General features: G+C 43.9%; 1 protein-coding gene across 1 annotated transcript in view; it reads left to right on the top strand.

Moving 5' to 3' along the window:
- The window catches only part of LOC115157369 (mitogen-activated protein kinase kinase kinase 20-like), a 35431-nt gene extending 18077 nt beyond the window's left edge, over positions 1-17354 (top strand). The window contains exons 10-12 of the mRNA XM_029705559.1: positions 15632-15770; positions 15952-16139; positions 16629-17354. Coding sequence (XP_029561419.1) covers positions 15632-15770; positions 15952-16139; positions 16629-16815 — 514 coding nt within the window. The 3' untranslated portion in view covers positions 16816-17354. The remainder of the gene's footprint in view (positions 1-15631; positions 15771-15951; positions 16140-16628) is intronic.
- The last annotated feature ends 4608 nt before the right edge of the window (positions 17355-21962 follow it).

The following is a 21962-nucleotide window of genomic DNA, read 5'->3' as shown; positions in this document are numbered from 1 at the left end:
TAAAGCCTTTTTGAAATCGGACAACGTGGTTCGATTCAGGAGAAGTGTATCTATAAAATGGTGTAAAATAGTCCAATGTTTGAGAAAAATCAGAGCGCCATATTCAAAACCAAATCTAATAATAAAAATTATTAGATTTGGTTTTGAATATGGCGCTCTGATTTTTTTCACTGGCTGTTGGTCCCGCTAACGGGATCGGAGCGGCAAGAGGTTTTAAACTGGCAGATGTTCTGAAAGAGCTGCAAAACATGGACCTGTATAAATCAGCTGGGCTAGACAATCTGGACCATCTCTTTCTAAAATTATCCGCCACCATTGTTGCAACCCCTATTACCAGTCTGTTCAACCTTTCTTTCGTATTGTCCGAGATCCCTAAAGATTGGAAAGCTGCCACGGTCATCCCTCCTCTTCAAAGGGGGTGACACTCTAGACCCAAACTGTTATAGACCTATGTTCATCCTGCCATGCCTTTCTAAAGTCTTTGAAAACCAAGTTAATAAACAGATCACTGACCATTTCGAATCCCACCGTACCTTCTCCGCTGTGCAATCCGGTTTCCGAGCTGGTCATGGGTACACCTCAGCCACGCTCAAGGTCCTAAACGATATCATAACCGCCATCGATAAAAGACAGTACTGTCCAGCCGTCTTCATCGACCTGGCCAAGGCTTTCAACTCTGTCAATCACCATATTCTTATCGGCAGACTCAATAGCCTTGGTTTCTCAAATGACTGCCTCGCCTGGTTCACCAACTACTTCGCAGACAGAGTTCAGTGTGTCAAATCGGAGGGCCTGTTGTCCAGACCTCTGGCAGTCTCTATGGGGGTACCACAGGGTTCAATTCTCAGGCCGACTCTTTTCTCTCTATATATTAACGATGTCGCTCTTGCTGCGGGTGATTCCCTGATCCACCTCTACGCAGACGACACCATTCTGTATACATCTGGCCCTTCTTTGGACACTGTGTTAACCTGTTGAGGATCTTATCCCGATCTTATCCCGGTATTGGGATTCATTGTCATGTGACCATGGCGGGGAATTCAAAACTGCAAGAGTAATCATTTCAAAAAATCAAATAATCAACTATTTTCCTCCATTTGAAAGATATATCTCCTAAATCTAACCACGCTGTCCGATTTTGAGAGGCATTACGGAGAATGCATAAAGTTAGGTTATCCTCTTACATCTAGGGGGCAGTAATTTCACGGCTGGATAAAAAACGTACCCGATTTAATCTGATTATTAGTCCTGCCCAGAAACTGGAATATGCATATAATTATTAGCTTTGGAGAGAAAACACTCCAAAGTTTCTGAAACTGTTTGAATGGTGTCTGTGAGTATAACAGAACTCCTATGGCAGGCAAAAACCTGAGATGCTTCTGTTCAGGAAGTACCCTGTCTGAACATTTCTTGCCCTTCTTGAATCTCTCTATCGTTTACAAAGGATCTCTGCTCTTACGTGACACTTCTCACGTCAACAATGGAGTCTCACAGCCCGGGAAAAACAGGAATGATGTCATTCAAAGCCCTGGCTGAAGCACACGAGAGCAAATGCTGAGTGGTCAGTCAATGGACTAAGCCTTAGGCGCGTGACACGCCCCGCCCCCGGCTTTTGGTTTTTTCCTCAGTTTACAGACAGGCAGATTCCCGGTCGGAATATTATCGCTTCTCTACGAGATAAATTGCATAAATATTGGTTTTAAACAGCGGTTGACATGCTTCGAAGTACGGTAATGGAATATTTCGAAATTTTTTGTCATATTTTGCGTCATGCTCGTGGCCGAGATTTAGCGTTGGGATAGTGTCTAGAACGCACGAACAAAACGTCGCTGTTTGGATATAACGATGGATTATTTGGGACCAAACCTACATTTGTTATTGAAGTAGAAGTCCTGGCAGTGTATTCTGATGAAGAACAAGCAAGGTAAGAACATTTTTCTTATAGGAAATGTGATTTTGGTGAAGGCTACACTGGGTGGGTGTCTAAATAGCTAGCCCTGTAACGCCGGGCTATGTACTTACATTATTGCAAAATGTGCTTCATCCGAAAAGCTATTTTAAAATCGGACATATCGAGTGCATAGAGGAGTTCTGTATCTATAATTCTTAAAATAATTGTTATGCTTTTTGTGAACGTTTATCGTGAGTAATTTAGTAAAATCACCGGAAGTGTTCGGTGGGAATGCTAGTTCTGAACGTCACATGCTAATGTAAAAAGCTGGTTTTTGATATAAATATGAACTTGATTGAACAGACATGCATGTATTGTATAACACAATGTCCTAGGTGTGTCATCTGATGAAGATCATCAAAGGTTAGTGCTGCATTTAGATATGGTTTGGGTTTATGTGACATGATATGCTAGCTTGAAAAATGGCTGTGTGATTATTCCTGGCTGGGTACTCTGCTGACATAATCTAATGTTTTGCTTTCGCTGTAAAGCCTTTTTGAAATCGGACAGTTTGGTTAGATAAAGGAGAGTCTTGTCTTTAAATAGCTGTAACATAGTCATATGTTTGAAAAGTGTAAGTTTTCGGATTTAGAGGAGTTTGAATTTCGCGCCCCGCCCATCATTGGATATTGGAGCAGACGTTCCGCTAGCGGAACGTGTAGATGTAAGAGGTTTTAAGTGAGGAGAGTACATTGACAATAGCTGCGTGTAATGTTTAGCCAATTCAAAGAAGGGCATCAACAGACAGAAAACTAGCTAGAATTATGCACTTACCTTTGACAATCTGCATCAGATGACACTCATAGGACATTATGTTATACAATACATGCATTTTTAGTTCCATCAAGTTCATATTTATATCCAAAAACAGCATTTACAGTCGCGGTGAAATTCAGAATTTTTTTCGGCTCGAATGCACCCAGTGAATCCAGCATTACAAATCACGGAATTACTATTCGAAAACATTGGTAAATTATAATATTGTCATTCAAAGAATAATATATTATCATCTCGTAATTGCTACCGAATGGCCAGATCTCAAAATAACTTTACTGGGAAATCACATTTTGCATAAACTGGGTACTATGCTAACAACAATAAGCTATATGCTAAGCTAAGCTAAGCTATACCGTTAGCATTAGCATCATCTAATATCGATAATAACATTCTAAATATCCCCTTACCTTTGATTATCTCCATCAGAAGGCGCTGCCAGAGATCCCAGGTCCAGAACAAATGTGGTTTCTTTTGACAAAGTTCATAATTTATGTCCAAATAGTTAGCGTTCAGTAGGCTCCCACAAAATGAGGTGGGCAGTGTAAAGTCACGTCGAAAAGCTAAAGAAAACCTAGTAAATAATCTATTTACGTTTGTTTAAACATGTCAAACGTTGTTTAGCACTAATCTTTTGTTCCATTTTTAACGTGAAACATCAGTAAACATCAGTAATATTTTCACACAACCTATCAAGTGTCTAGAATAAACGATAATGACAAAGGCACTCTTCTCAGATTCATGCGCAGGCGCAAAAAATGAAGTGATGACGTGTCAACTTGTAAGCTTTCTAATTCGGTCTGTATTCATGACAGATGCTTCCAACAACTTTCTAAAGATCGTTGACATCTAGTGGAAGCAGTAGGAGTTGCGAACTGAATCCTTTCTCACTGTGGTATCTTTAAAACAATGACACTAAATAGTACAGTCACAAAATTCTCATTTTTTTTAATCTATTTTTCACAGGTTTTTGCCTGCAATATGAGTTTTGTTATACTTACAGACACCATTCAAACTGTTTTAGAAAATTCAGAGTGTTTTCTATCCGAATGTGTTAATAATATGCATATCCTAGCTTCTGAGTTGGTGTAGGAGGCAGTTAAAAATGGGCACATATTTCTTTCAAAATTCTCAATACTGCCCCCGTGGCCCGTAGAGGTTAACTAACCTCCAAACGAGCTTCAATGCCATACAACACTCCTTCCGTGGCCTCCAAATGCTCTTAAATGCTAGTAAAACCAAATGCATGCTTTTCAACCGTTTGCTGCCCGCACCCGCCCGCCCGACGAGCATCACTACTCTGGACGGTTCTGACCTAAAATACGTGGACAACTACAAATACATAGGTGTCTGGCTAGACTGTAAACTCTCCTTCCAGACTCATATCTTGTTTGGCGCAGGCGTGCCGCTAGCGACCCACCTCGACAACATCCGGTGAAATTACAGAGCGCCAAATTCAAATGACAGAAATAGTAATAATAAACATTCATGAAAATACAAGTGTTATACATCGGTTAAAAGATTAATTTCTTGTTAACCTCTCTTGGGTAGGGGGCAGTATTTTCACCTCCGGATGAAAAGCGTGCCCAAAGTAAACTGCCTGTTACTCAGGCCCAGAAGCTAGGATATGCATATAATTGGTAGATTGGTAGATAATGTTTGTGAGTATAACAGAACTGATATGGCATGCGAAACCCCGAGGACAAACCATCCAGGGGGAAAAAAAATTGAGGTCATAGGATTTTCCATTTGTTTTCTATGGGATACCCTTATTATTATGTATTATTTAAATAAATAATTATTATTTATTATTACTACGTTTTAGGGTACCTGAGGTTGGATTAGGAACGTTGTTTGAATCTCCACCCGGCACAGCCAGAAGAGGACTGGCCACCCCTCATAGCCTGGTTCCTCTCTAGGTTTCTTCCTAGGTTTTGGCCTTTCTCGGGAGTTTTTCCTAGCCACCGTGCTTCTACACCTGCATTGCTTGCTGTTTGGGGTTTTTGGCTGGGTTTCTGTATAGCACTTTGAAATATCAGCTGATGTAAGAAGGGCTACATAAATGCATTTGATTGGATTTGATTATTAAGAACCTGGTTGCAGTTCCTATGGCTCGCACTAGATGTCAACAGTCTTTAGAAATTGTTTGATGTTTTTCTTTTGAGAAATGAAGAAGTAGTGCTATTCATTGTAAGTGTCACTCCAGGTGGACTCTACTGTTTTGATATGCGTGAACTGGAGCGCGCCTCACTCTGTTTTTATCTGGTATTGGAAACAGTTTATTCTGTCTTAAATTTTATCGATTATTTACGTTTTAGGGTACCTGAGGTTGGATTAGGAAGGTTGTTTGAAATGTTTGGACCAAGTTTACAGGTAACTTATTAGATACTTTTTAGGCATGTTGGGTGAGTTGAAATCGGTGTATTTCTGAATCAAACGCGCCAAATAAATGGACATTTTTGGGACATAAAGAAGGACATTATCAAACAAAAGGACCATTTGTGATGTTTCTGGGACATTTTGGAGTGCCAACAGAAGAAGATCTTCAAAGGTAAGGCATGAATTATATTGCTATTTCTGACTTTTGTGGCGCACCTGCCTGGTTGAAATATGATTTTCATGTGTTTGTATGCAGGGCACTGTCCTCAGATAATCACATGATTTGCTTTCGCTGTAAAGCCTTTTTGAAATCTGACACAGAGGCTGGATTAACAAGGAGTTAAGCTTTATTTTGATGTATAACTCATATATTTTCAAGAATGTTAAATATTTGAATTTGGTATTTTTGAATTTCGCGCTCTGCAATTTCACCAGATGTTGGCCAGGTGGGACGCTACCATCCCACCTGCCCATAAGAAGTTAAGTTTGAAGTCAGATTTCAAAAAGGCTTTATGGCGAAAGCATAATATGTGATTATCTGAGGAAAGCGCCCCGCACACAAAAAGCATTCAAACATTTTCCAACCAAGCAGAGGAGTCATGAAAGTCAGAAATAGCAATAAAATAAATCACTTACCTTTGAAGATCTTCATCTGGTTGCAATCACAAGGGTCCCCGGAACACAATAAATGGTTGTTTTGTTCGATAAAGTCCTTCTTTATATCCCAAAAACTCTGTTTTGTTGGCGCATTTTGTTCAGTAATCCACTGGCTCAAAGGTGGTCAAAACATGCAGACGAATACATCCTAATAGTACCGGTAAAGTTTGTCGAAACATGTCAAACGAAGTTTATCACTAATCCTCAGGGTGTCAATTATCTAAATAATCGCTAATATTTCAACCGGACAATAGCGTATTCAATAGAAAGGAAAAAGGACGAAGGGTGAGCACACAGTCAAGTGCGCAAACCAGTACTGCATGCTTCCCCAGTCCCCTAACCAAAAGGTATTTTTCTTCGTCGTTTTTCAGAAAACAATCCTGAAACCATGTCTAAAGACTGTTGACATCTAGTGGAAGCCATAGGAACTGCAATCTGGGCCCTAACCAATTACATGGTCAATAGGCATTAAATGGAAAACCACTCACATCAAAAATATCCCACTTCCTGGATGATTTTCCTCAGGTTTTCACCTGCCATATCAGTTCTGTTATACTCACAGACATTATTTTAACAGTTTTAGAAACTTCAGAGTGCTATCTATCTAATGCTACCAAGTATATGCATATCCTAGCTTCTGGGCCTGAGTAACAGGCAGTTTACTTTGGGCACGTCATTCATCCGAATTTCCGAATACTGCCCCCTGTCACTAAAAAGATATCAAACATCTCCAATCCAAAATCAAATCTAGAATCGGCTTTCTATTTTGCAAAAAGCCTCCTTCACTCACGCCGCCAAACTTACCCTAGTAAAACTGACTATCCTACTGATCCTCGACTTCGGCAATGTCATCTACAAAATTTCTTCCAATACTCTACTCAGCAAACTGGATGCAGTCTATCACAGTACCAAAGCCCCTTATACCACCCACCACTGCGACCTGTATGCTCTAGTTGGCTGGCTCTCGCTACATATTCGTCGCCAGACCCACTGGCTCCATAAGTCTATGCTAGATAAAGCTCCGCCTTATATCAGCTCACTGGTCACGATAACAACACGCGTCCGTAGCATGCGCTCCAGCAGGTATATCTCACTGGTCATCCCCAAAGCCAACACCTCCTTTGGCCACCTTTCCTTCCAGTTCTCTGCTGCCAGTGACTGGAACGAATTGCAAAAATCGCTGAAGCTGGAGACTTAAATTTCCCTCACTAACTTTAAACATCAGCTATCTGAGCAGCTAACCGATCGCTGCAGCTGTACATAGTCCATCTGTAAATAGCCCACCCAATCTACCTACCTCATCCCCATATTGTTTTTATTTACTTTTCTGCTCTTTTGCACACCAGTTTCACTACTTGCACATCATCATCTGCTCATCTATCACTCCAGTGTTAATCTGCTAAATTGTAATTACTTTGCTACTATGGCCTATTTATTGCCTTACCTCCTCACGCCATTTGCACACACTGTATATAGACTTTCCTTTTTTCTATTGTGTCATTGACTGTACGCTTGTTTATTCCATGTGTAACTCTGTGCTGTTGTTTGTGTCACACTGCTTTGCTTTATCTTGGCCAGGTCGCAGTTGTAAATGAGAATTTGTTCTTAACTGGCCTACCTGGTTAAATAAAGGTGAAAAAAATAAACAAATAAACATTTTTTGAAGCCAGACACAGGACAGAGAGCAGGGCTCACTGTATACACTCACAACCTAACAAGAGGCCCCAGTGTGTGTGTGTGTGTGTGTGTGTGTGTGTGTGTGTGTGTGTGTGTGTGTCTCAGGAGAGAAGCTGAATGCATGACCCTGCTGGCTCGTTGGCTTTAGTCTATAATAAGACTCTCTGGAAACTATCCATGTAGGAGATTCCTCTACTTAGCCTGTCGGGGGGGGGGGGGGGTTAGACAGAGAGCGACAGGAAGAAGAAAGAGTTCACATAAGAAGCATATAGGGGGCAGCTAGAAGTCAAGTATGGGAAAAGATGGAAGGGGGCACTATTTAGAGAGGACACCAAATGTAGAGGGTGAAAAATAAAACACTGATGAAGAGAGAATAGAGAAGAGAGACAAGAGGGAGGAGAGAAAGGAGGAGGAGGAAGAGGGTGACAGATTCTGTTCGTGTTTGACATGAGTGTGGCAAGATCATCAATTATGAGAGAAGAATAGAGAATGAGTGGAAAGATCTGGGTGAGAGAGGGGGAGGGAGAGGGTGGAGGAGGGAGAGAGTGGGGGGAGAGAGTTGGGGTGAGAGAAGTGGAGGGAGAGATTAAGGGGGAGAGAGAGGGAGAGAGTTGGGGGGAGGAGGGAGATAGTGTGGGAGGGAAAGGGGGAGGGAGTGAGTTGGGAAGAGAGTTGGGAGGAGAGAGGGGGAGAGAGAGAGTGTGGGAGAGAGAGGGGGAGGTAGAGGGTGGGGGAGAGCAAGGGTGGGGGAGAGCGAGGGAGAGAGAGAGGAGGGTGAGAGCGAGGGAGAGAGAGAGTGTGGGAGAGAGAGGGGGAGGTAGAGGGTGGGGGAGAGCAAGGGTGGGGGAGAGCGAGGGAGAGAGAGAGGAGGGTGAGAGCGAGGGAGAGAGAGGGGGAGGTAGAGAGCGGGGGAAGGTAGGTATTTTATAAAAAATGTATAACATTACAATACATTCACAGATTTCACAACACACTTTGTGCCCTTAGGCCCCTACTCCATCACTATCACATATCTGTAGTACTAACTCCATGTGTATGCGTGTGTATAGTATAGGTGTGTATAGGGGTGTTAACCCCGGTGTCCTGGCTAAATTCCCAATCTGGCACTCATACCATCACGGCTGTCTAATCATCCCCAGCTTACAATTGGCTCATTCATCCCCCTCCTCTCCCCTGAAACTATTCCCCAGGTCGTTGCTGTAAATGAGAATGTGTTCTCAGTCAACTTACCTGGTAAAATAACGGTAAAATAAAATAAAATAAAAGAAATAAAATAAAATATAGTGCGTATGTTATCGTGTGTGTATGTTATCGTGTGTGTATGCATGTGTCTGTGCCTATGTTTGTGTTGCTTCTAAGTCCCCGGTGTTTTTTTATCCGTTTTTTTTTTAAATCTAATTTTACTGCTTACATCAGTTACCTGATGTGGAATAGAGTTCTATGTAGTCATGGCTCTATGTAGTACTGTGCGCCTCCCATAGTCTGTTCTGGACTTGGGGACTGCGAAGAGACCTCTTGTGGCATTTGGTATTTTGGTATTTTATTAGGATCCCCATTAGCTGTTGAAAAAGCAGCAGCTACTCTTCCTGGGGTCCACACAAAACATGAAACATAATACAGAATTAGACAAGAACAGCTCAAGGACAGAACTGCACACGTTTATGGCATGTCTTGTGGGGTATGCATGGGTGTCTGAGCTGTGTGCCAATAGTATAGACAGACAGCTCGGTGCATTCAACATGTCAATGCCTCTCATAAATATTAGTAGTGATGAAGTCAATCTCTCCTCCACTTTGAGCCAGGAGAGATTGACATGCAAATAATTCATATTAGCTCTCTGTGTACATCCAAGGGCCAGCCGTGCTGCCCTGTTCTGAGCCATTGCAATTTTCCTAAGTCCTTTTTTGTGGCACCTGACCATACGACTGAACAGTGGGAAGGGAGGGAGTGGGGAAGAGAGAGGGGGAAGAGAGAGTGGGAGGGGGAGGTAGGGAGTGGGGGTAGGGGGGAGGGAGAGAGTGGAGGAGTAGGGGGGAGGGAGAGAGTGGAGGAGACAAATGGGAAGGGAGGGAGAGAGTGGGGAAGAGAGTGGAGGTGAGAGGGAGAGTGGGGAGAGAGAGGGGGAAAGAGGAGGAGGGAGAGAGTGGGAGGGAGAGATGGTGGGAGAGATGAGAGAGAGTGGGGTTAGAGAGAGAGAGGGGGTGAGAGAGGGGTTGGAGAGAGGGAGAGAGTGGGGGGAGAGGGAGGGAGACAAATGGGAAGGGAGGGAGAGAGTGGGGAAGAGAGAGAGGGGGAAGGAGAGAGATTGTGAGAGAGAGGGAGGGAGAGAGAGAGTGGTAGGAGGAAAGTGGGGGGAGGGAGAGGGGAGGGAGGGGGAGGGGGGGAGAGATGGGGAGGGAGGGAGAGAGAGTTGGGGAGAGACAGGGGGATGGAGGGAGAGAGGAAGAGAGGGAGAAGAGTTGGAGACAGTGGGAGGGAGAGATAGTAGGGGTTGTCATTGGAGGAAGGTTTACAGAGGGGGAACGTTGTGAGGAGGGCTTTAAGAGGCGGAGAGAAGTAGGAATAGGAAATGAGCAGTGTGATTGGGGTTCGGAGAGAGGGAGAAGTTTGAAGAGAGGGAGAAGGTTGAAGAGAGGGAGAAGGTTGAAGAGAGGGAGAAGGTTGAAGAGAGGGAGAAGGTTGAAGAGAGGGAGAAGGTTGAAGAGAGGGAGAAGGTTGAAGAGAGGGAGAAGGTTGAAGAGAGGGAGAAGGTTGAAGAGAGGGAGAAGGTTGAAGAGAGGGAGAAGTTTGAAGAGAGGGAGAAGGTTGAAGAGAGGGAGAAGGTTGAAGAGAGGGAGAAGGTTGAAGAGAGGGAGAAGGTTGAAGAGAGGGAGAAGGTTGAAGAGAGGGAGAAGGTTGAAGAGAGGGAGAAGGTTGAAGAGAGGGAGAAGGTTGAAGAGAGGGAGAAGGTTGAAGAGAGGGAGAAGGTTGAAGAGAGGGAGAAGGTTGAAGAGAGGGAGAAGGTTGAAGAGGGGGAGAAGGTTGAAGAGAGGGAGAAGGTTGAAGAGAGGGAGAAGGTTGAAGAGAGGGAGAAGGTTGAAGAGAGGGAGAAGGTTGAAGAGAGGGAGAAGGTTGAAGAGAGGGAGAAGGTTGAAGAGAGGGAGAAGGTTGAAGAGAGGGAGAAGGTTGAAGAGAGGGAGAAGGTTGAAGAGAGGGAGAAGTTTGAAGAGAGGGAGAAGTTTGAAGAGAGGGAGAAGTTTGAAGAGAGGGAGAAGTTTGAAGAGAGGGAGAAGTTTGAAGAGAGGGAGAGGTTTGAAGAGAGGGAGTTGGAAGAGTTTAGGGAGAGGTTTGAAGAGAGGGAGTTGGAAGAGTTTAGGGAGAGGGCGAGGGAGATATGTCCATGCGTCAGATGTCTGTATATTTAGGTGTTGTGTGTGTGTTCCATTATATCATTTCATATCACAGACTAAACAGTGCCCCATAGTGGAATAAACTGCCAGCACTAGATAGATAGCGACCTAATGCCAGAACCGGACAAGAACCTGACACCCTCGCACACCTGCCTGGACAAACACCTGCCTGGAGGTGACAGCATTCCCTCTCCCACATGCCCCTCTAGGCACAACATAACCAACAAAAACGGGTCACAACTCCTGCAGCTCTGTCGCACGCTGGGTATGTACATAGTCAAAGGTAGGCTTAAAGGGGACTCCTAAGGTAGGTACACCTATAGCTCATCTCTTGGCAGTAGTACTGTAGACTACTTTATCACTGACCTCAACCCAGAGTCCCTGAGCGCTCACAGTCAGCCCACTGACACCCCTATCAGATCCCAGCAAAATCACAGCCTACTTGAACAGAGCAATACTCAACCATGAGGCATCAAAGCCAAAGGAACCGAGTAATATAAACAAATGCTATAGATGGAAAGAATGCCGTGTGGAAACCTACCAAAAAACAATTAGGCAACAACAAATTCAATCACTTTTAGACAACTTCCTGGACAAAACATTCCACTGTAATAGTGAAGGTGTAAACGTGGAAGTAGAAAATCTGAACAGTATATATCTGACCTCTCAGCTTCCCTATCAATTCAAAAAATTTCAAACAGAAAACCCGAAGAAAAGTAACAACAATGACAAATGGTTTGATGAAGAATGCAAAAACCTGAGAAGGAAATTGAGAAACCTATCCAACCAAAAACATAGAGACCCAGAAAACCTGAGTCTGTGCCTTCAATATGGTGATTCACTAAAACAATACAGAAATACAATACGGGAAAAAGAAGGAACAGCACATCAGAAATCAGCTCAATGTAATTGAAGAATCCATAGAATCTAACCACTTCTGGGAAAATTGGAACACACTAAACAAACAACAACACGTAGAGTTATCTATACAAAATGGAGATGTATGGGTAAGCCAATTCTCCAATCTTTTTGTCTCTATACCAAAGACAAACAGCAAAAACATATACATGATCAAATACAAATCTTAGAATCAACTAGTAAAGACTAACAGAACACACTGGATTCTCTAATTACCTTGAATGAACTACAGGACAAAATAAAAACCCTCCAACCCAAAAAGGCCTGTGATGTTGATGGTATCCTAAATGAAATGATAAAATATACAGACAACAAATTCCAATTGGCTATACTTAAAGTCTTTAACATCATCCTCAGCTCTGGCATCTTCCCCAATACTTGGAACCAAGAACTGATCACCCCAATCCACAAAAGTGGAGACACATTTGACCCCAATAACTACCGTGGGATATGCGTCAACATCAACCTTGGGAAAATCCTCTGTGTTATCATTAACAGCAGACTTGTACATTTCCTCAGTGAAAACAATGTACTGCGCAAATGTCAAATTCTCTTTTTACCAAATTATCGTACAACAGACCACATACTCACCCTGCACACCCTAATTGACAAACAAACCAAAACAAATGCAAAGTCTTCTCATGTTTTGTTGATTTAAAAAAATCCTTTGACTCAATTTGGCATGAGGGTCTGCTATACAAATTGATGTAAAATGGTGTTGGTGGAAAAACATACAACATTATAAAATTAATGTACACAAACAACAAGTCTGCGGTTAAAATTGGCAAAAAACACACACAGTTCTTTCCACAAGGCCTTGGGGTGAAAAAGGGATAAAGTCCCACCCTCTTCAACATCTATATCAACAAATTGGCGAGGGCACTAGAACAGCCTGCAGAACCCGGCCTCACCCTACTAGAATCTGAAGTCAAATGTCTACTGTTTGCTGATGATCTCGTGCTTCTGTCACCTACCAAGGAGGGCCTACAGCAGCACCTAGATCTTCTGCACAGATTCTGCAAGACCCGGGCCCTGACAGTAAATCTCAGTAAGACCAAAATAATGGTGTTCCAAAAAAGGTCCAGTCGCCAGGACCACAAATACAAATTCCATCTAGATATCGTTGCCCTAGAGCACACAAACAATTATACATACCTTGGCTTAAACATCAGCGCCACAGGTAACTTCCACAAAGCTGTGAACGATCTGAGAGACACGACAAGAAGGGCATTCTATGCCATCAAAAGGAGCATCAAATTCCACATACCGATTAGGTACTTGAATCAGATATAGAACCCATTTCCCTTTATGGTTGTGAGGTTTGTGGTCCGCTCACCAACCATGAATTTACAAAATGTGACAAACACCAAATTGAGACTCTGCATGCAGAATTCTTCAAAAATATGGTCTGTGTACAACGTAGAACACCAAATAATGCATTCAGAGCAGAATTAGGCCGATACCCACTAAGAGCTGTTGAATTCTACAACCACCTAAAAGGAAGCGATTCCCAAACCTTCCATAACAAAGCCATCACCTACCGAGAGATGTACCTGGAGAAGGGTCCCCTAAGCAATCTGTTCCTGGAGCTCTGTTCACAAACAGACCCCACAGAGCTCCAGGACAGAAACACAATTAGACCCAACCAAATCATGAGAAAACAAAAACATAATTACTTGACACATTGGAAAGAATTCACAAAAAAACAGAGCAAACTAGAATGCTATTTGGCCCTAAACAGAGAGTACACAGTGGCAGAATACCTGACCACTGTGACTGACCCAAACTTAAGGAAAGCTTTGACTATGTACAGACTCAGTGAGCGTAGCCTTGCTATTGAGAAAGGCAGCCGTAGGCAGACCTGGCTCTCAAGAGAAGACAAGCTATGTGCATACTGCCCACAAAATGAGGTGGAAACTGAGCTGCACTTCCTAACCTTCTGCCCAATGTATGACCATATTAAAGGTACATATTTCCCTCAGATTACACAGACCCTCAAAGAATTCAAAAACAATCCCAATTTTGATAAACTCCCATATCCGCTGGGTGAAATACCACAGTGTGCCATCATATCAGCAAGATTTGTGACCTGTTGCCACAAGAAAAGGGCAAGCAGTTAAGAAAAAACACCATTGTAAATACAATCCATATTTATGTTTATTTATTTTTCCTTTTGTACCCTTACCATTTGCACATCGTTACAACACTGTATATATACGGTTGAAGTCGGAAGTTTACATACACCTTAGCCAAATACATTTAAACTCAGTTTATCACAATTCATGACATTTAATCCTAGTAAAAATCACCACTTTATTTTAAGAATGTGAATGTCAGAATAATAGTAGAGAGAATGATTTATTTCAGCTTTTATTTCTTCCATCACATTCCCGGTGGGTCAGAAGTTTACATACACTCATTTAATATTTGGTAGCATTGCCTTTAAATTGTTTAACTTGGGTCAAACGTTTCGGGTAGCCTTCCACAAGCTTCCCACAATAAGTTGGGTGAATTTTGGCCATTCCTCCTGACAGAGCTGGTGTAACTGAGTCAGGTTTGTAGGCCTCCTTGCTCGCACGTGCTTTTTCAGTTCTGCCCACAAATTTTCTATAGGATTGAGGTCAGGGCCTTGTGATGGCCACTCCAATACCTTGACTTTGTTGTCCATAAGCTATTTTGCCTTGCTTGGGGTCATTGTTCATTTGGAAGACCCATTTGCGACCAAGCTTTAACTTCCTGACTGATGTCTTCAATATATCCACATAATTGTTCTCCCTCAAGATGCCATCTATTTTGTGAAGTGCACCAGTCCCTCCTGCAGCAAAGCACCCCCACAACATGATGCTGCCACCACCGTGCGTCACGGTTGGGATGGTGTTTTTCGGCTTGCAAGCCTCCTCCTTTTTCCTCCAAACATAACGATGGTCATTATGGCCGAACAGTTCTATTTTTGTTTCATCAGACCAGAGGACATTTCTTCAAAAAGTACGATCTTTGTCCCCATGTGCAGTTGCAAACCGTAGTCTGGCTTTTTTTATGGTGGTTTTTGAGCAGTGGCATCTTCCTTGCTGAGCGATCTATATAAGACTTGTTATATGTCGATATAGGACTTGTTTTACTGTGGATATAGACACCTTTGTACCTGTTTCCTCCAGCATCTTCACAAGGTCATTTGCTGTTGTTCTGGGATTATATTTCACTTTCGCACCAAAGTACGTTCATCTCTAGGAGACAGAACGCGTCTCCTTCCTGAGCGGTATAACGGCTGCGTGGTCCCATGGTGTTTATACTTGTGTACTATTGTGTGTACAGATGAACGTGGTACCTTCAGGCGTTTGGAAATTGCTCCCAAGGATGAACCAGACTTGTGGAGGTCTACAATTTTGTTTCTGACGTCTTGTCAAGCAAAGAGGCACTGAGTTTGAAGGTAGGGCCTTGAAATACATCCACAGGTACACCTCCAATTGACTCAAATGATGTCAATTAGCCTATCAGAAGCTTCTAAAGCCATGACATCATTTTCTGGAATGTTCCAAGCTGTTTAAAGGCACAGTCAACTTAGTGTATGTCTGACCCACTGGAATTGTGATACAGTGAATTTTATGTGAAATAGTCTCTCTGTAAACAATTGTTGGAAAAATGAGTTGTTTCATGCACAAAGTAGATGTCCTAACCGACTTGCCAAAACTATAGTTTAACAAGAAATTTGTGGAGTGGTTGAAAAACGAGTTTTAATGATTCCAACCTAAGTGTATGTAAACTTCCGACTTCAACTGTATGTTTCCCATGCCAATAAAGCCCTTTGAATTGACTTGAATTGAGAGCTCTAGACAATGTAAGGGAATGGACAATGGGCATAATATAACAGTAGCTCTCCTCTCTGTAGGTGTGAGATAGATGCTACGTTGGAGAGGTTGCGGAGGCTGGAGAGAGACCTGGGCACTAAAGAGAAGGAGCTGGAGGAGAGAGAGCAAAGACTGAAACTGTGGGAGGAGAGACTGATGGAGAGGTCCAATGTGACACCTGTGAGTAGCCTACGTGTTTGGCTGGGTTTCAAAGACCACAATGCTTCATTCATGTACGTGTTCTATTTGTTTTACAACCTTATTTGAGATGAAATATTAGAAAGAGTCATGTTGTAGAGTATCAAGCCCCTCAACCCCCCGTCTCCGTCCCCCCGTCCCCATTTTTCTTTCTCTCTTTCAGTTCTTCTCCCCTATAGCATCAGGCATCAGTTCGGAGTCGTTCTTCCACTCTCAGTCTCAGGAGTCCAACAACGCCAAGACATCCTGCCTCATCCGAACCCTCAGCAATGGAGAGAAGGACAGGGGGATGGAGGGAGGGATGGACAGGGGAATGGAGGGAGGGATGGACATGGGGATAGGGGGGTTCCAGTCCATGCTTAGAGGCTTATCAAGCAGTCTTGGGGAGGCAGCTGGGGATGGAGGGTTGGAGGTAACCTGGGGAGAGAGAGAGAAGGAGAGGGGGACTGAGGGAGGGATAGTTGGGGGGTGTCTGGCGCTAGGGGAGGGGGGGCGTTTACAGATCATGCTAAAGGGGTTCCAGGGTGGGATTGGAGAGGTAGAGGGGGAGACTGAGAGGGAGGAGAGGGGTTGGGGGGAGAGTGGGAGACAAGAGGGATGGAGGGAGCGAATGAAGGAGGAAAGGATTGTGAAGGGAGGGAGTATGGAGGGAGGGAGGCTACAGTCCATGTTTAGGGAGCTGAGTGGGGGCAGTTTGTTTAGGGACATGCTATCTTTAGCTGATATTGAGGGGGTAGAGGGGTTAGGTGACATGGACATGAACATGGGGGAGATAGGTGACCTGGGGGTGGTAGTGGTCAGGGGGGATACGGCTGGGGTCATAAGTCATAAGGTCAGGAGTGAGTTAGGGGTCAGAGGTCAGGGGGTGAGGTCGGGAGTACAGATGAGCATGTGGACAACGTCCAATCAGAACTCTTCTAAGACTTGCAGCATGCGACAGGGAACCAAAATCAATATGGCCGCCACCGCTGAAGCGTTAGACATGAACGTGACGGAGCTGAGCTGGTCTGACCACGACAGTGACTAGGAGAACACACAAACACACAGGGATACTGGGAAGGTACACACACACACCACACACACAATTTTGTTTTTGTTACGTCATTATTTTATTTTTTAATTGAAGCCAAAGTTATCCACCCCCTGTTGTGAGGACTTTAGGGGATAATAGTGAAGAATTGTCAGCAGTGTGGATTTCCTCCTGCTAACTGTCATGTTATTCTGGTGTATTGAAGCCTTTAAAGTGGTATGCAACTGATGTGCCATATTAACAAGTGTTACATAGACCAGAGAGCAGTTTGTGGAGGCTAGGACAAGTCAGGGTACCATCCAATGTTCTATGCTTTTAGACCATTGATCCAGTTCATTCGTTCAAAACTAAACTTTGAATTCAATTCAATTCTTACTGTGATCAAATGAATTCTTACTGTGATCAAATGGATCCTTACTGTGATCAAATGGATTCTTACCGTGATCAAATGTGTAAAACTATTTTGCAGCTCCCTTCTCTTTATATATTGTATTGTTTTTCAATAAATTCAGAAAAATACTGATATTTTCATTTAAGTCATATGACAAACATTTTTGTTTCATATAGCGTTCAGGTGCTAAAACAATACCATACAAATGTCTTTATACTGTATTTCAAAAGCAGCATAAAACCTGGTTTGAGAGATTATGTAGTAACACTTTTTACCTAAAGTAACTTCTCTCACACTGAGCAACATAATGAGGAAAAGACACAGCCTATGAACAACTAATGAAATAACTACCTCATTCCGTTCCTACCCCCCCAAAAAATCCCTTAAACCAACAGAGGAGCAGGCCCTTCATCCTTCTTCACCTCATTTCTCCTGCCTACCCTGACAGCTGACTCACACAGTGAGCAGCATTGCTACCCCAGCTAGTACCAACTTGGCTCGTCTCTCTGCTGATCTCCCTCCCTCCTCACCCCCTAACCCCTATCCCCTACCTCTTCACACTGACCAGCAGCGCCACCCCGGCCAGTACCAATTTAGCTGGTCTCTCTCTGGTCTTGAGGCTGAAGGTCCAGCCATAAGTGGTTCCTCTCAGCTTGGTCTTGTACAGAGGAAACTCATTGATATTATGCATTGTCTGTTGTTTGGTACAGCTTGTACTGAGATTACTGGCATGGAGGGGGTTAACTCCTTCAGACAGGCCTCAGTGATCACCCCACCCTGAGTGTGCAATCTCTCACCTGGGGGAGAAAGAGGGGAGGGAAAGGAGGGTGAAGTTAATGAAGATAAATGAACTAGGAAGTATGTGTTCATGAGAAGTGGAGAGAATGGAGTGTATACTGTACCTTCCATGTATGGTCTGTATTTATGCTCCCTCTCTGGCAGGCTGGTTGAACTCCTTCTTAAACTTCTTAGTCACATCCACACTCAAGCTCATCTTATCCAACGGCCCACACGTTCTTTCGAGCCAGAGACTGCGTTACCGCTGGAGGGAGAGGGGGGTAGTTGAAGAGATCATTCCACTGAACAGAGAATACCAAGAGACAGTTACAACATAAGTTGGTGATGTAATTAGAAGTGGATTGTCATGTTGTTTATAAGTGTGTGTGTTACCTGTGAGGACAGCCAGACCACACTGAGCAGAGCCAGGTCCTGAGTCTAGCTGTCTAGCTCTCTACAGCCCAGCAACACAGAATTACACACACAGCGCATAGCAACACCGATAAACTGTTACACATGTCTCACAGACGGCACAACAGCACATCACTATACCTGGTAAACACACACACAGAGCATAGCAACAGAGCCTCAAACATTTTAAGGCCCAGTGCAGTCAAAAACATGATTTTCATGGTTTATATATATACACTGATTACAAATATAAATACAACATGTAAAGTGTTGGTCCCATGTTTTTGAGCTGAAATAAAAGATCCCAGAAATGTTCCATATGCACAAAAAGCTTATTTGTCTTACATTTTGTACACAAATTTGTTTACATCCCTGTTAGTGAGCATTTCCCCTTTGCCAAGATAATCCATCCCCTTGACAGCTGTGGCATATCAAGAAGATGATTAAACATCATGATCATTACACAGGTGAACCTTGTGCTGGGGAAGGTAAAAGTCCACAGATGTCTGACATTTTCAAGGAGAATGCAATAATTATTGGCATGCTGACTGCTGAAATAGAATTGAATAGAATTGTCTCCCGAGGGGCACAGCGGTCTAATGCACTGCATCGTAGTGCTAGAGGCGTCACTACAGACCCAAGCAGTATCACAACCAGCCGTGATCGGGAGTCCCATTAGGTGGCGCACAATTGGCCCAGCGTCGTCCATGTTAGGGGAGGATTTGGCCGGGGGGGCTTTACTTGGCTCAACGCGCTCTAGCGACTCCTTGTGGCGGGCCGGGCGCCTGCAGGCTGACCTCGGTTGTCAGGTGAACGGTGTTTCCTCCAACATATTGGTGCGGCTGGCTTTTGGGTTAAGAGGGCGGGTGTTAAGAAGCACGGTTTGGCGTGTCATTTTTCGGAGGACGCATTGACTCGACCTTCGCCTCCCGAGCCCGTTGTGGAGTTGCAGCGATGAGACAAGATCGAAAAAGGCGGTAAAATATAAATGTTATAGAATTATCATAGTATTGAATGTTAATTACCTCTACCATAAGCTGCCTTCGACATCATTTCGGAGGAATTGGTAATATGTCCAACTGGCCTTACAATCGTGTGGGTGAGCGGTTTGCTTATGTCAGCGTTGTGAATAGAGTGCCCCATGGTGGGGCTATTATTTATGTAACCTTTATTTAACCAGGCAAGTCAGTTAAGAACAAATTCTTATTTACAATGACGGCCTACCGGGGAACAGTTGGTTAACTGCCTTGATCAGGGGCAGAACGACAGATTTTTACCTTGTCAGCTCAGTGATTCAATCCAACAACCTTTCAGTTACTGGCCCAAAGCTCTAACCACTAGGCTACCTGCCGCCCCAGGGTTATGGTATGGGCAGGCATAAGCTACGAACAGAATTGCATTTTATTGATGGCAATTTGAATGCACAGAGATACCATCACGTAATCCTGAGGTCCATTGTCGTGCCATTCATCAGACGTGATGCATATCTGGATTCCCAGTCATGTGAAATCCATAGAATAGAGCCTAATGATTTTTTTTCAACTGACTGATTTCCTTACATGAACTGTACCTCAGCAAAATCTTTGACATTTTCGCATGTTGCGTTTATATACTGCTCAAAAAAATAAAGGGAACACTTAAACAACACAATGTAACTCCAAGTCAATCACACTTCTGTGAAATCAAACTGTCCACTTAGGAAGCAACACTGATTGACAATAAATTTCACATGCTGTTGTGCAAATGGAATAGACAACAGGTGGAAATTATAGGCAATAAGCAAGACACCCCCAATAAAGGAGTGGTTGTGCAGGTGGAGATCACAGACCACTTCTCAGTTCCTATGCTTCCTGGCTGATGTTTTGGTCACTTTTGAATGCTGGCGGTGCTTTCACTTTAGTGGTAGCATGAGACGGAGTCTACAACCCACACAAGTGGCTCAGGTAGCGCAGCTCATCCAGGATGGCACATCAATGCGAGCTGTGGCAAGAAGGTTTGCTGTGTCTGTCAGCGTAGTGTCCAGAGCATGGAGGCGCTACCAGGAGACAGGCCAGTACATCAGGAGACGTGGAGGAGGCCGTAGGAGGGCAACAACCCAGCAGCAGGACCGCTACCTCCGCCTTTGTGCAAGGAGGAGCAGGAGGAGCACTGCCAGAGCCGTGCAAAATGACCTCCAGCAGGCCACAAATGTGCATGTTTCTGCTCAATGGTCAGAAACAGACTCCATGAGGGTGGTATGAGGGCCCGACATCCACAGGTGGGGGTTGTGCTTACAGCCCAACACCGTGCAGGACATTTGGCATTTGCCAGAGAACACCAAGATTGGCAAATTCGCCACTGGCGCCCTGTGCTCTTCACAGATGAAAGCAGGTTCACACTGACCACGTGACAGACGTGACAGAGTCTGGAGATGCCGTGGAGAACGTTCTGCTGCCTGCAACATCCTCCAGCATGACCGGTTTGGCGGTGGGTCAGTCATGGTGTGGGGTGGCATTTCTTTGGGGGGCCGCACAGCCCTCCATGTGCTCGCCAGAGGTAGCCTGACTGCCATTAGGTACCGAGATGAGATCCTCAGACCCCTTGTGAGACCATATGCTGGTGCGGTTGGCCCTGGGTTCCTCCTAATGCAAGACAATGCTAGACCTCATGTGGCTGGAGTGTGTCAGCAGTACCTGCAAGAGGAAGGCATTGATGCTATGGACTGGCCCGCCCGTTCCCCAGACCTGAATCCAATTGAGCACATCTGGGACATCATGTCTCGCTCCATCCACCAACACCACTGTGCACCACAGACTGTCCAGGAGTTGGCGGATGCTTTAGTCCAGGTCTGGGAGGAGATCTCTCAGGAAACCATCCGCCACCTCATCAGGAGCATGCCCAGGCGTTGTAGGGAGGTCATACAGGCACGTGGAGGCCACACACACTACTGAGCCTCATTTTGACTTGTTTTAAGGACATTACATCAAAGTTGGATCAGCCTGTAGTGTGGTTTTCAGCTTTAATTTTGAGTGTGACTCCAAATCCAGACCTCCATGGGTTGATAAATTGGATTTAAATTGATTCTTTTTGTGTGATTTTGTTGTCAGCACATTCAACTATTTAAAGAAAAAAGTATTTAATAAACTTATTTCTTTCATTCAGATCTAGGATGTGTTGTTTAAGTGTTCCCTTTATTTTTTTGAGCAGTGTATTTTGGTTCATTATAGATTTCCACACTGAGGTTGGAGTAATACTGTGAAATTTGATAATGATCATGCCCTTTTAGAGCTGTAAGAGCTGTTGCCTTCTTTGGCCTACCTAGTGACATCGCCAGTATGGTAAATGAGTTAATAGACCATTAAGAAGGAAAGTTCCAAACTTCTCTGCCAATCACAGCTGGTTTTCCCTTCCACACTCAGACAACTCCCAGACAGTACTAGAAAAATTATTGCTTGAGAAATTGCTAAGTGTTTTGTACCTATGAAGCTGAACGGTAAGGCGAAGGTAAATAAAACCTTCAAGACAAGACCTAGCTGAGTTCCACCATTTGGGAAACACAGCTATAGAGTTGCACAATAGGAACCTC

The sequence above is a fragment of the Salmo trutta genome, chromosome 21 (genome assembly GCF_901001165.1).
Source record: "Salmo trutta chromosome 21, fSalTru1.1, whole genome shotgun sequence".
NCBI classification, from domain to species: Eukaryota; Metazoa; Chordata; class Actinopteri; order Salmoniformes; family Salmonidae; genus Salmo; species Salmo trutta.
The sequence above is the reverse complement of the archived record's forward strand: the minus strand, read 5'-3'. Positions and strand labels throughout refer to the sequence as shown.